Source organism: Trematomus bernacchii, unplaced genomic scaffold (genome assembly GCF_902827165.1).
Source record: "Trematomus bernacchii unplaced genomic scaffold, fTreBer1.1, whole genome shotgun sequence".
Taxonomy (NCBI): Eukaryota; Metazoa; Chordata; class Actinopteri; order Perciformes; family Nototheniidae; genus Trematomus; species Trematomus bernacchii.
This window is the reverse complement of record NW_022987733.1, coordinates 917,501-932,179: the sequence shown is the minus strand read 5'-3', so window position 1 is coordinate 932,179 and position 14,679 is coordinate 917,501. Positions and strand designations below refer to the sequence as shown.

The 14,679-nt window shown below is 41.6% G+C and overlaps 1 protein-coding gene across 1 annotated transcript in view; it reads left to right on the top strand.

Annotated features, from left to right (window-relative positions):
• Nucleotides 1-14,679, top strand: part of atg5 (ATG5 autophagy related 5 homolog (S. cerevisiae)) — a 43,115-nt gene that overhangs the window by 28,186 nt on the left and 250 nt on the right. Inside the window, exon 8 of the mRNA XM_034145854.1 lies at nucleotides 13,247-14,679. This exon is cut by the window's right edge and continues 250 nt beyond it. Within this exon, the coding sequence (XP_034001745.1) occupies nucleotides 13,247-13,383 (137 nt within the window). The 3' untranslated portion in view covers nucleotides 13,384-14,679. The remainder of the gene's footprint in view (nucleotides 1-13,246) is intronic.

Below are 14,679 nucleotides of genomic sequence, written 5' to 3'. Positions count from 1 at the left end.
TAACTTGCATGCTCTCCATAAACATTCATCTGTTTACATCTGGTAATTTATTTGTCTATAAATCATATTCCATTTACGTGTATATAGACTCTTCTTGCACGCTTTCTATTTTATTTGTATTTACTTTCACATCTCAAAACATTCTCTTACACTATTTTATTTCTGTTGTTATTTATTTCACTATTTGTATTGGTTCAATCTGTTCTCTGTCCTATATATATATTCATGTTGCTCTGTTGGAGGCCGTGTTCATTTCGTCAACGAAAACTATGACCTTTTTTACACGACTAAGACGAGCCGATGACGGGCTAAAAATAGATTTTTGATAGTAAAAACTTTGACGAAATGTATATTTAGTTTTCGTTGAGGAGACGGCACAAAGGTGTTAATGGTGGACTATCGGACATTCAAAATGTCTCAAGTCAAAAAAACGAATGACCATTTTCGTCTAAAGACTAAATCAAAAATAGCTGCCAAAATGAACACTGGTTGGAGGAGCCTGTCACTTCAGCTTTTCATATCTACACTATAGCCGCTGTGCACGTGATAATACATCCACTAATACATGCAGCAGGTCGGTCATCATTTCTAATTCACTCCCTGATATAAAACAGATTTTTGGGTTTATTTTATAACCCTTAAATGATCGGTCAATCATGGATCATTAATGTTTAAGACAGGTGGATAAAATACCTGAGGCTATAAGACACTAATCTCTTGTCTCGCCTTGCACTCTTTATCAGGAACAGGTGGGCAGTTTCTCTTTTTTACACGGTGCCGATTGTTGCTTTTGCCCGCTCAAATAAAAATAGACACTGGTGGATTATATCGGCGGTTGCTCAATACAGTTTGTTCAAGTTATTTGCCCAATTCAAACCTGTGTTTCTTCTGTTTCTCTGTGTATTTTTACTTCAACAAGGACAAATACCTCAGAGAATCTTCAATAAATACTGATATTTATAAGCATGGCTTTAATAATATATTATAAGAATCAGAATCCATTATCGTAACAGTCTCTGTCATGTTTGCAAAGCCTTTAGTTGGTACGTTTAAACGTCTTTGTTTTTGGCTTCATGCAGCATGAATAGCGTCCGTTAGCTTTAAACTATAACAGCTGAGCACTAGGATGCTATTGGGGGATCAAAATCCACTTGAACCCAGCTGTTATAAAGTCGTCTAATTTGCACGGTAGTCCAAAGTCTTGCTTAGAATCTCTCGTTGGGTGCAGACGGAGATATCATCTTACTCTCTCTCCCCGTTCCCTTTTCCCCTCTTTAGTTTACCTGATCTAAGACTCTTCATCCCTCTTTGATCCTCTATCTCTCTCTCAGGTGTAGTCTTCACCCTCTTCCCTGTCTGCTGTAGACGTCTTTCATGTCTTTGACGTTTAAATCTCTGCTTTTCTCTGCCCTCCTCCCTCCCTCTGGAGTCTGCCTGCCTGGCTGATCAAGGTGAAAGTGTTCCTTTTGTCTCTTGTCGTTTGTTTGGTTTCCACCACTTCCTCGGCTGGTAGATGAGTCGGGATGATAGCGGGAGATTATGGCGGCGTGTTTGGATTAGAGAGACCGGGACGTGTGTTCAGGGGCTCGGGCGGGGCTGTTGGGTTTGCTGGTAGTATTGTTGAAAAGTTCAGAGGACTTTTTCTTTTTCTGCCGGGACCCTAATGTACAACACAAAGAAAATCTGGGGTGCTTCACGTCTCTGTGATCTTCCCGACATCAAATAAGGTTTTTCATACAATCCCCTCCTCTGTTATGTCTGAGAGAGGATTGGGGTTGACCCCTGAGGGACCCAGAAAGCAGCCGCAGCAAACAAACGGGGGTGGCTTGAATTAAAGAGGAAGAAAGAAAAGGGGGGATTCCCAAATCGTTCTCGATGGACGAAGAGTCTGAGTCGGTTTCCCCCACGCTGCTGGAAACAAAACAACAATTTAGTTTAGTAACCAGCGGTCGTCCTTGACGTCTATTCTTGTTTTTGTTTTTCGCCCAGGTGTGTTATTGAGAAAGGGTTTGTCAGGAATCCGGCTTCGGTTTGCTATAGAAATCACAACCCGGACGGGGGTGCTGCCCACACATGACATGCCTACGTGTAGTGACAGATACTGTAGTTCTCGTAAGCAGACTTGATTTTTTGCAGGTTTTGTCTGAGGTGAGTCCAATCATGAACAACCCACGCTATGATTATTGTCAGGGATTAATCAGAGGAAATTCCCCCACCCTATTGTGAACACACACCTACCCCTCGCTACTTTTTGAGTAACAAATCCACGCATCCATCCTTCCCCTTCCCTCCTCCTCCCACATCCCCCATGTCTCTCACATCTGTAGTACAACCCACTTCACTTCACACGCCCCTCCTCCTACAGGCTGCATCAATACCCAAAAGGCAAGGCAGGCTTATCTAGCTATCACATTTCAACACGAGGCAGTTCAACGTGCTTTACAAAAAACTTTAAAAGCATTTAAGACAGTGCAAAACAAACACATATAATTACTTTTAAATACATTAAAAAGCCACGAGAATACATATTTAAACTCTGGAAGATTAACAGAAATCCCCTTTTTTCAAACATTTTGTTCCCCTATTGGTTCATTGATGAAAAAAAGAAATGAATAAGTGCTTGCAGACAGTTTTTCTCTCACGATGCTGCATGCCAACAGTCTGTCACTCAGTATTTCTGTCCGTCTGACCGGCTGCCAGTCACACTTCAGACTGTTTGTTCGACTTTGCAGCTTTGCGGTCGTACTAAATAGTGGTTGGCTTCACTCGGCTGACAAAACATGTCGTCTTGGCCGGCGGGCGTGTGCTACTCAACCACAGGGTGGGGTGTTTGTGTGTGTGTGTGTGTGTGTGTGTGTGTGTGTGTGTGTGTGTGTGTGTGTGTGTGTGTGTGTGTGTGTGTGTGTGTGTGTGTGTGTGTGTGTGTGTGTGTGTGTGTGTGTGTGTGTGTGTGTGTGTGTGTGTGTGTGTGTGTGTGTGTGTGTGTGTGTGTGTGTGTGTGTGTGTGTGTGTGTGTGTGTGTGTGTGTGTGTGTGTGTGTGTGTGTGTGTGTGTGTGTGTGTGTGTGTGTGTGTGTGTGTGTGTGTGTGTGTGTGTGTGTGTGTGTGTGTGTGTGTGTGTGTGTGTGTGTGTGTGTGTGTGTGTGTGTGTGTGTGTGTGTGTGTGTGTGTGTGTGCCTGCTTTGATTGTGGTTTGGAAGAAGTGGTTTTCAACGTACTTGGTTCCAAGTTGGATCAGCCAGGGATGTTGGGGTTTGTTCTCAATTAAAGAGGCCTTATTATGTTTTGGGGGGGGGGTTCCCTCTCCTGTAGTGTGTTATATATGTTTTAGTGCATGTAAATGCCCCCCCCCCCCCCCCTCTGCCTGAAACGCCTGAAACTGCCTGAAACTCCTTTGTTTACTTCCTGAACATAGTAACATCACTACGTAACACTTGTGCTTCTATTGGCTAGCGCTCCAACACATTGTACATGGTAGGGAAAAGGGCGGGACATCTCTAAGTGGTTGACCAATCACAACAGAGCCGGCCAGCTAACCAATCAGAGCAGACTGGGCCCTTTTACACTATTCTAATAATCAACTTTCACTTATCATTAAATACATTAATTACATTTTTAACAAATGGATCTTAACCCAGTAAAACAAACAGTATTTTTCTAGGTAAAGGTCAAAATGAGAGTTTTGTAGGTTTCTTAGTTGAAACAGTTAAAACTTAAATTACTTGCAATTGTTTTTTTCTGGCAAATCATTGAATTATTAAAGTATTAAACATAATTGTGTGGTTTAGTGAAAAAGGTCCTGACCCTGTTTCTCTTGTATCCCTTTAATTCAAATATACTGAGCATGAAAGGATTGCCTCTGTGTTATTGTTATAACTCAGCATTTACCCAAAACAGAAATACGTCAGCATTGCTTTAAAGTAGTACATTATTATCGAGGACGAACACACTTTCACAATACAAGCTGATTGTGGCCGATGTCGAAACAACAGGATACAAACAATCTAAAAAAGGGTTGCTTTAAACTTTAGACTGATTATTGAACACGCTGTCATTTGGATCCTTTGAGAGCTGACAGTGGAAATATTTGCTAGACTAATCTCTCCCAGATATTGATGTTGTGATCACTCTCTGTTTGTTGGTTTCAAACCCAATCGTTCCTGCTGATAATGGATCGCCGGTCGGAGCGTTAGTCAAACTGGGAAAAGTAAATATCATCATCCCTCACTATTGTCTTCTTTCACGTCACATATCTGCTGATGGTTGTCATGCCTGTGGCTTTCAGGTTGAGTTTTTCCTGCAAGGGTCAAACGGAGTGGTGCAGGAATGAGTCCTCAACACGGAAATGAGTTAGCATTTTAACACCGGTTCCCTTGTTTTAAAGGTCACCTATTGTGCAAAATTCACTTGTTCATGTCTTTTCTACATCAACATGTGTCCCCTCTTCTTCATGTCTCTAATACATCAACATGTGTCCCCTCTTCTTCATGTCTCTTCTACATCAACATGTATCCCCTCTTCTTCATGTCTCTTCTACATCAACATGTGTCCCCTCTTCTTCATGTCTCTTCTACATCAACATGTATCCCCTCTTCTTCATGTCTCTTCTACATCAACATGTGTCCCCTCTTCTTCATGTCTCTTCTACATCAACATGTGTCCCCTCTTCTTCACGTCTCTTCTACATCAACATGTGTCCCCTCTTCTTCACGTCTTTTCTACATCAACATGTGTCCCCTCTTCTTCGTGTCTCTTCTACATCAACATGTGTCCCCTCTTCTTCACGTCTTTTCTACATCAACATGTGTCCCCTCTTCTTCACGTCTCTTCTACATCAACATGTGTCCCCTCTTCTTCATGTCTCTTCTACATCAACATGTGTCCCCTCTTCTCCATCAACATGTGTGTCCCCCCTCTGTGTAAAGAGACTCTGAAAGTTTCAGGAACAAAGATTCTCTCTCTTTTTGTCCTGATCCATTTCTATAAAAACCTGTCTGAAAATGAGCTGATCAGATTTTGGCCACTTTATGATGTCATAACAATGTTTTGGCTTGGTAACCATTAGCCAATCAGCAACCAAGGTAACCCCCCCCCCCCCCCCCCCCCCCCCACCTTATCACCTGAATCTCCTCCTAGAGCACCATTGTGTTCTTTTGAACCAAATATCTCAGGCGTAGGCTCCACGAGGACGAAAACGGGTTGAATCCGCATATTTCTCATGCGTATAGCCCTTTAAGCTCGACGACGCCGTAACAGAAACGTAGAAACAGACCCCGCAAACGACAACGGGTCCAAAGGTGGATAGATCTGGGAACGGAGCGCTCTGGGGGGTCCAACGGGGCCGTGGGGTCGCCTATACGGTCATGCGTTTCATAGCCCCGCCTCTCCCCACCTCTGCTGCTCACCCCCACAAAAGTACACTGCACACTGAATTCAGATTATTTATCTTTATCTCGATATGGACATAAACGCGAGTGAAGTCTAATCTGACAGGACGGAGACACGCAGCTCCTCCGGCTGTGAAGCAGCGGGAGCAAAACACACACTTCAAGTCAGATCACCACCCGTAGCTATTTTAATTACCTCTCAAACTACCTAAACTAGTTATAAATATGTTTATTTTTACTGTCGGGTTTACTTACTGGATCAGCTGCTGCATGAGGAAGCATGAAGATTTAAACTTTAACACACATTGACCGGCGAAAAACTCTGCGCGGTTCCCTCGGCCCCCACCCATGGATGTGCCCCCACCGCGGAGAATAAACAGAAGTGCAGCCATGACAACCATTCTTCTTCGCTGCTTTTGTGGAGGAAGTTACAGCGCCACGTACAGGCTCGGCATATGTACTGCAGCTTTTCCAGCGGTTGGATGTAAACGGAGCCGTCTCGTGGAGCTTGACACAATCCGGTGTATATTGCGTGTGGGCGGAAGGTTTTTTTGCGGTTGCATTTGCGTTACTCCGATGCGTTTTGCCGTATGCGTTCCCGTGGAGCTGGGGCCTCAGAGGGGCGTGGGGAGGGGCTCCTTATTTTCATCTAAAGTAACAGACAGAGAATCAGCACTTTGGAAACAGGGCTGAAACAGAGGGGATTATGGGATGCTGCAATGATCTGTTTGGTGTTTCAGCCAATCAGAGACAGGCTCTAGATATATCTGAGACCTGTAATATATTGATGAAAAACAGCATAATAGGAGACCTTTAAATTCAATAGTTTTTTAAATAAGGTTTTGATTAGACTTTGGTTAGGCAATAACCCAATGTTGAATCCCTGCAGACATTAACAACATATTTGTATCAGTAATTCATTCCGATGATGACCGACATCCAGCATTTTTCCCAAGCATATCATTGTGATCGGTATGAGCGTGAGACTGTACGTGTGTGTCATGATTTACAGAAACATAGTGTGCGTGTGTGTGTGTGTGTGTATGTGTGTGTGTGTGTGTGTGTGTGTGTGTGTGTGTGTGTGTGTGTATGTGTGTGTGTGTGTGGGGTTGGGGGGGTGTGACCCATTGTGAATTTCCCCCATTTCTCATAATGAGACTGTAAGAATACACCCACTCCGCCCACATCAGCCAACTTCATCAACAAGTGTGAAAGTGTGTTATAGGCAGGATCACACCTTTTGCTTTCATTTAATTCTAACATCCGTTTGTCATCTCCCTATAAAAATAATATTAGCAAAAGGTAATTAAAATAACATTATCACAAAAAAACATGGATGTTCTAATGCCATGCACCAAAGTGTTTCTGCTGCATAGTTGGATTTTGAGCTGGTGATTTTATTTTGTTCACCCTTGTGGTTCTGTGGTTTTGTGCAGAAAGCCAACCATGCAAAACAAGTCTTCGTCTCTTTAAACAGGTGTTGGTTCGGAGTACATGTAGCACGGTAAATCAGTGGATTTTGATATTTTTTATTTATCAAATTTCACAAAATACCTTCTGACTAAATTTAGTTTTTAAGTGCACTTGTTATCTACTCACTTTGCCTTGCCTGCACCTTGCTATAGTGACTTTAAAATCACCTACAGATACTGAAGTTAAGGTTTATTTTGTAATGTTGTTATTTAATTGACTACATTGTTTAACTATTCACCTTCCACTTACACATCTGCTGCCTTCATTCAACAAACTTCCTGCAATCAGTACATTCAATTATGATTAATAATAATACACGTTCTGGTTTATGTTGAAATCTAGCAGCCAAGCTATTATGGCCTTCACTTGCTAAACTTTAAAAAACAACTGATACATTAATCAATACACTTGATTACACAAACCTACTTCTTAAAATAAATATGTAAAAATATACTTAATAATATGAAATATGCTTCTGATTAATAATAATAATAAATTAATAATAAATATTTAGTTTTTTGTTGGAATCCCTTCTTTCGGTGCTCGAATAAACCAGTCATGTCTAAATCTGTATCATATTTTAAATGCTATGTCTATATTAGGTGGCAACAGTGAAGATATGAATACAAAAAAAAGAGAGAAATAAAGTTGTTGAAAATTAAACATTATGATTTGTGTTGAAATCTTGAAATGTTATAATAGCTTTAATTGCACAACTGTAGTTTAAAAACAATTGGTACAGCAGATAAATTATCATTAGTATGTATTTATTTCAACAAGGACCATGCATACAAATACATTCATCTCAGAAAAGAGAAGAGATGAATTATGCCAGATTATAGCTAATAGCTAATGTCCATTGCAGTCCTTAGGTAACAATGTATATATCTTATTTTATTCAACTAATTCAATATGAATATATACAGTCAAGGTGCTGTGTAAAAATGTATATTTTAAATAAAAGCCTTTTGAGTACATGACTTTAAAACCTTTAAAACCCCATATTAACATATTTATATTTTATTCCATTCTATTTCAATGTAAATAAGTCAAATTCCTCGTACGTGTCACCCTACCTGGAAATAAACCCGTTTCTGATTCTAATCATTTTTTACAATGTTTTGCATTATTACACGTCCACAGTCACCTCTGACCTAAACGCTCACATCTGAAATTTTGCAGAAAGCAAACTGCTGAGCGTTTCTGCTGCAGGTGCCGGGTGGAGTCGCCTCTCATATCGTCGGTTAGCGCCTCGTCTCAACCGTCCTCCTGATATTACGTGGAACCAAAATGGTGTGTGTGTGTGTGTGTGTGTGTGGTGTGTGGTGTGTGTGTGTGTGTGTTGTGTGTGTGTGTGTGTGTGTGTGTGTGTGTGTGTGTGTGTGTGTGTGTGTGTGTGTGTGTGTGTGTGTGTGTGTGTGTGTGTGGTGTGTGTGTGTGTGTGTGTGTGTGTGTGTGTGTGTGTTGTGTTGTGTGTGTGTTGTGTGTGTGTGTTGTGTGTGTGTGTGTGTGTGTGTGGGTGTGTGTGTTGTGTGTGTGTGTGTGTGTTGTGTGTGTGTGTGTGTGTGTGTGTGTGTGTGTGTGTGATGTGTGTGTGTTGTGTGTGTGTGTGTGTGTGTGTGTGTGTGTGTGGGGTCAAACGTGGTAGACGGGAAAAGGCCCACTGTCTGTCTTTCTCACGCACATGCAGAACATCCTGAATGTAAATGAACATGTTCTTGTTGTTTTTCAACCAACGTTAATAATACTTCTGTTAAAAACAACAAAAATACACATTTTGTAATAAGAATATACAATAATTAAACATATCACAAGGACTTGGTTAAAAGGTGATAACTTTATACATTTAAATGATAAAAAGATCCGGTTAATCATATTTTTATGACTATCTGACAATGGTTGTGAATAATGGGTTAGATATAGAACATTATTTGTTTTATAATTAATATTATTTTCTATTATTATTTTACAGAAAATTAATGTGTATTAAGTATGACAGAGTATTTATGTTGTATGAGTTATATGTCAAGTATTTTAATTGTATTTCAATCAGGAGAGACGGTTTTGATACACAAAGGAATTTAATGGAGTTTGGGCGATTAGGCCCCGTTGTGCAGGAGTATCATTCGGGAGGGGAGAACCGATGCGATGAAACCCCCCGGGGTCTAGACACTGGTGGTGGTGAATGGATGGTTGGGTTCGGTCTGAAGGGGAGGGGCTTAGCTTGACCCTGGTGGTGGTGGATGGATAGTTTGGGTTCGGTCTGAAGGGGAGTGGCTTAGCTTGACCCTGGTGGTGGTGAATGGATGGTTGGGTTCGGTCTGAAGGGGAGTGGCTTAGCTTAACCCTGGTGGTGGTGAATGGATGGTTGGGTTCGGTCTGAAGGGGAGGGGCTTAGCTTGACCCTGGTGGTGGTGAATGGATGGTTGGGTTCGGTCTGAAGGGGAGGGGCTTAGCTTGACCCTGGTGGTGGTGGATGGATAGTTTGGGTTCGGTCTGAAGGGGAGTGGCTTAGCTTGACCCTGGTGGTGGTGGATGGATAGTTTGGGTTCGGTCTGAAGGGGAGGGGCTTAGCTTGACCCTGGTGGTGGTGGATGGATAGTTTGGGTTCGGTCTGAAGGGGAGGGGCTTAGCTTGACCCTGGATTCAGAGGGACAGGAGGTGAAAAGGGGTGGAGGAGGGTTGCGTCGAGTCACCTGCAATGACAGCTGTCAGAGGGGAGAGCAGATTTAAAAGGGTTAGCAGAGCGCTATGATAGGCTTGTGGGAATAGAGCGAAGTGATTGGTTAAGCTGGGGAGTGACGCCCCCGATCACTTATTGAGAGGAGAGAGAGTATAACATGGAAATAGTAAATGAATGAGTAAAGACGGTCTTCCTGGTTGAACTTGCGCTGAGCTTCATTTTCATATATATTTGTTTGTAAAAAACTGTTTTTATATGTTAGTGAAAATATTAAAAATATATACTTTTGGTTCTGTTTTCCAGCAGTGCAAAAATAACTATCTTGAAAGATGATCAGGCTGTAGATAATACACAACTGTTTTCTGTCTTTTGCAAAATGTGACTTGTTTTTATTGAAAGTGAAATCTAAACAGTTTTATTTTCAAACACACAGATTTGCATTTGGACATTAAACACCTGATCTAACCAGAACGTCTCATACAAAGACAAAGGAGAATAATCACAGAAAATGGCTAGACTAGATTAAATTGCCACTAAACATTACTATTTTGAATATTTTGGCATAATTTTAAACTGCATAATTTTATACAGTCGCTTGAATAACTGAGTAGGAATCAACATTTGAAGCTTCATACTAATAGAACATGTTAATAATGTGTGCATGCAGGAGGTTTTTTAATACATCAATTATCTTGACTTCAGCTTCAAGAGGGCTGTCAAGTTTTCAAGTCCAATGAAACATGGGATACTGGTGTATTTCATTTTAAGAGCATGGATGTAGCTCTGAAAACAATACTTCTTACTATTTAATTTAATACATTTTCAAAAATATAGAAATAATGCATTCAACTAATAACCGGTTGTCTTTAAGCCTTAAATAGAAAATCACACACGGACTGCAATATCCAAGCTCGAGAAAGACTGGATCCTACATTTCCCATGATGCATCTCTGATGGTTATTTCATTTGAATCTTCCTGCTCATGTCTTGCTGACTTTCTGAAACGAGCTTTCTGTTAAAAAAAAAAAGCTCTCTCTGCAAATCAAACAACTCTGGGTCGAGAAAGTTGCGCCTCCTAACCAACCATTTTGTTAAGGTCGTGGCCTTTCAGCGCCGGGCGGGGTCAGTCACAGGAGGGCATCATACACACACACACACACACACACACACACACACACACACACACACACACATGCATTCTGAAACCACTAACTGTCAAAGTGAGAGTTAAAAGTTTGAACCCTATCAACGGCAAACACAAAAAACAATCAACTGTCACTCTCCTCCGCTCTATACTGTCACTGAACACACACACACACACACACACACACACACACACACACACACACGCACACGCACACACACACACACAGGTACTTTCTCTCCTCTCTCTCTCGCCCACCACAGCCGTGTCTGATGTGGTCTCTCTCACCTCATGTAACCATGTCTTCCTCTTTTCTCTCCACCACCTTCATCTTTGTCTTTTTATCTTCTCTTTCTTCTTTCTTTTGTGACACACCGTCTTCATCTTCAATCTATTATCTTCTCTACATGCTCTCCTTTCTTTTTCCTTTTCTCATTGAACTTACATATTTCCTCCTTAACCATGTATTCATTTCTCTCTCTCCATTATAATGTCTTCTTCTTATGTTTTCTATGCTGTCTTTTGACAACAGTTTGTTATTCTTCAACATTTCTTCCTCCCAATGTTACTTTTTCTACTTTTAAAATATGAACTAGAAGCACAGAGAACGGTGTCATATCCCACCATGTTAACAAATGTTAAACAAACACATATTTGGCACAAACGTCATCCGTCAAACCAGTTTAATGAAAATCAGAACAGTAGTTTTTATGATCCTGATGCATGATGCAACATGCAGGAGTTCAACTGTTTAAAGTGGACCTATCATGCTATATTTGAATAATATAGTGTAGGACCATACCTATATAAGGCATATTTATACTTTTTTTTTTTTAAATACCAAACAGATCATGCATTTTAGCCATGCCTCATTTCGCTCAATTTGACATTTTTTAGATCTGTTTTAGCAAGGGCAGATTCAGTGAGAACAGCACCACCTACAGGCCTGGCATATGTACTACATCGTCTCCGGCGCTTTCGAACGCCAATGGCCGTGGCTGTCTCCTCCTGATTGGTGGAGTTGGCCCAATAGCCGTAGCGCCACCGTCCTGACGTCAGGACAGTGTTCAAATCTGGATCAGTTTTTATCAGATCCGTTGCAGCCCCTTTTTTAGAGATTTGGGTATGGAGGAAAATAGAGAGGGTTGTGTTTTCTGACACTTGGTGAGTTCCCTGGAACACCGGGGACACATATTCATGTATAAAAGACGTACAAAAGTGCATTTTGCATGATAGGTCCCCTTTAAGTTAGAAGTAAGCCAGTTAAAACAAATATATATATATTGGAACAAGACCCCAATTGCTGTAGATTAAAAAACCTGTTTGAAAGATATTGAAGCGACTGTTATTTTGTATATATTGATTGTTGTGTCTTAATGTGTGCATGTGTATAAATGTGTCTGTTGATTGTGTATATATAGGTATACACATGTTTTTATATATATTTGTGTTTTTGTATTCGGGATTGTGGGAAACGGTATTTCGATCTCTCTGTCTGTACACACAAACTGGAAGATTGACAATAAAGTTGACTTTGACTTTGAAATGTAATGTAAGAATACCCTGCTATTATCAGATCAGTTATCCCTCCCTGTCGTGGCGTTTTAATCTGTTTCTACATTTAATATCCACTTTCCTCTATCGGGGGTTGTGGGTTATGACGCGCTTCTCTTTGCTTCGGTCAAAAGACTTTACCGCTTCCCGTCTGATCACACACTCAGCTGTGAACCAATGTCATGCCATATATAGGCATATAGACATGCACGTCATACCTGGCAGCTCACATTTGACAACAAATAAGTAAGGCTTAAATCAAAGTCAACTTTATTGTCAATCGAAATACAGTTTCCCACAATCCTGAATACAAAAATACAAATATATATAAAAATATGTGTGCAAATATGTATATATACACAATCAAAGAAACATTTTTACACAATATATACAAAATAACAGTCACTTCAATATCTTGAGAATGTGCATTAGTGCAAGATTGTCCATAGCAGCGTAAAAACTAACATCTTTTAAACCGTAGTGTCACTCACAAAAATAAATAGTTAAAGGTAGGGTATGTCATTTTGGAGAAACCAGCTCGAGATCACTAGAATTTGAAAATACACAACCGGAGAAAATCTGCCACTTCCTTACAGAGCCCCTCCTCCAACACACACGAACGCGCACATGACCAATGAGGGCACGAGATAAGTTTGTGCACAGATGGAAGGCTGACAGGCAGGTAGGCCATCCAGTTATTTTAGCCGGGCCGGCTCAGATGATTGGTCGTGCTTTTTACAGTATTACGGCTTCCACAGATGATATTTTTATGTATTTATTGTCAAAGCACTTCAGATATTTATTGCTATCGGGATGTTAAGAGCATTCCATGGAATATAACAAAAAGTGTATCTCGAGCCGGTTTCTCAAACTTACCTACCCCACCTTTAAGAGTTGACTCTAAATCCTTATATTATGAAGCCAAACATTCAAACCATAATGGTGAAAGGAAAATGTCTCTAACCCTCCCTCCCCTCCCTCCTCCCTCCTCTCCCCTCTCCTCCAGGCGGGCCGAAGCGCTTCCAGGTGGTGATCCACGGCATCGAGCCGCTGCTGGAGACGCCTCTGCAGTGGCTCAGCGAACACCTCAGCCACCCCGACAGCTTCCTGCACATCTGCGTCATCCCCGTGCCCTCGGACTGAGGCCCCGCCCCCCCCCAACACCTCGCTGTCACCGTGACAACAGACCAACCCGACCCAGGCCGGCTCGGTAACCGCGGCGCCGGCGCTAAAACGTCGGGGAAACTCTTAAAAGGAGAAGGAAGCGTATTGATAGAGATGAACAAAAGGATCAGGAGGAGGGATTTAACAAGCCTCCTTTTTCATCTTGCCGTCTATTTATATTTCTACCACGAAGATCTTCTCTCCCTCCTCTGCTCCCGAAAGAAAGACATTTGTTTAGGTGGAGAGGCGCTGAGGATTCCTCCTTTTTCTACTCACTTCTTCTCCTCCTCTCCCACCAAACCCTAGGGAGGAGAGGAGGGGGACAGATCCCTCGTGTCCTTCATCCATCCTGCCACACATCTTTCTCCTTGTCACAAATCCTCTCCTTCTGAAGCTGCCCCCCCCCCCCCCCCCCGCCCTCCCCTCTGCAGAAACACCTCTGGACACAAAGTTTACATCACAACCTGCGAACGTTATCGCCATCTACAAAAAAAAATCTCTCCAGGAACTTCTGGTGCTTTGTGTTTGACTTTGAACAGAGGATTTTTCTTTTTGTCGGATGCTTGTGTGCACTAACGCTTGACGAAGTGAGAGGGACGGACACTTTGGGTTTCTCTCCACTGATCCCAGAACACTTGTTGCCACCGTATTTTTAAGTTATTTGATGAAGCAATTTAACAAGCAGACACGTGTCCTCATCTGGTACGCATCCATAATTAGCATTACATTGCAGCTTTAACAAGAAAACTACTTTTCAATGTATAATTATTTTGTTCATTTCACCTTTAAAAGAAACATTCAAACTTATTTTCATAGCTGGAATAAACAAATAAATGTATACGTGCTCCTCAATGGGCGATGGGATCTGATACCATGAAAGAAGAAAGGGATTAACGATAAATGACATGTTGTTCTTTGATTTTAACTTGTTGTTTTTGCAGAAGACAGATGGGTGAACTTGATTTTTCCGCAGGGTGTCTTATGAGAGCCAGCTATTTTTATGGAGCTAAAAACAAAAAGGGGGTCATGGGAAAAAAATCCACACGTGTTTTCAATAGCAGGTGTTGATTTCTGTCCGTCAATACAAACACAGTTTAGCGGTTTTACTGTCTGTTTTTGTCAGGCTTGGCTCGAGCCTCTTTGTCTGCAGCCAAACTTAAACGAGCATCTGGTTTTCGTTTCGTTTTAAGAACTCTGCGTCGATAATGAGACAGCAGGAAGGATTAGCGCTAAGTCTGCAGGCTGTCGGGGTCCACGGTGGTTCGACATATGCTT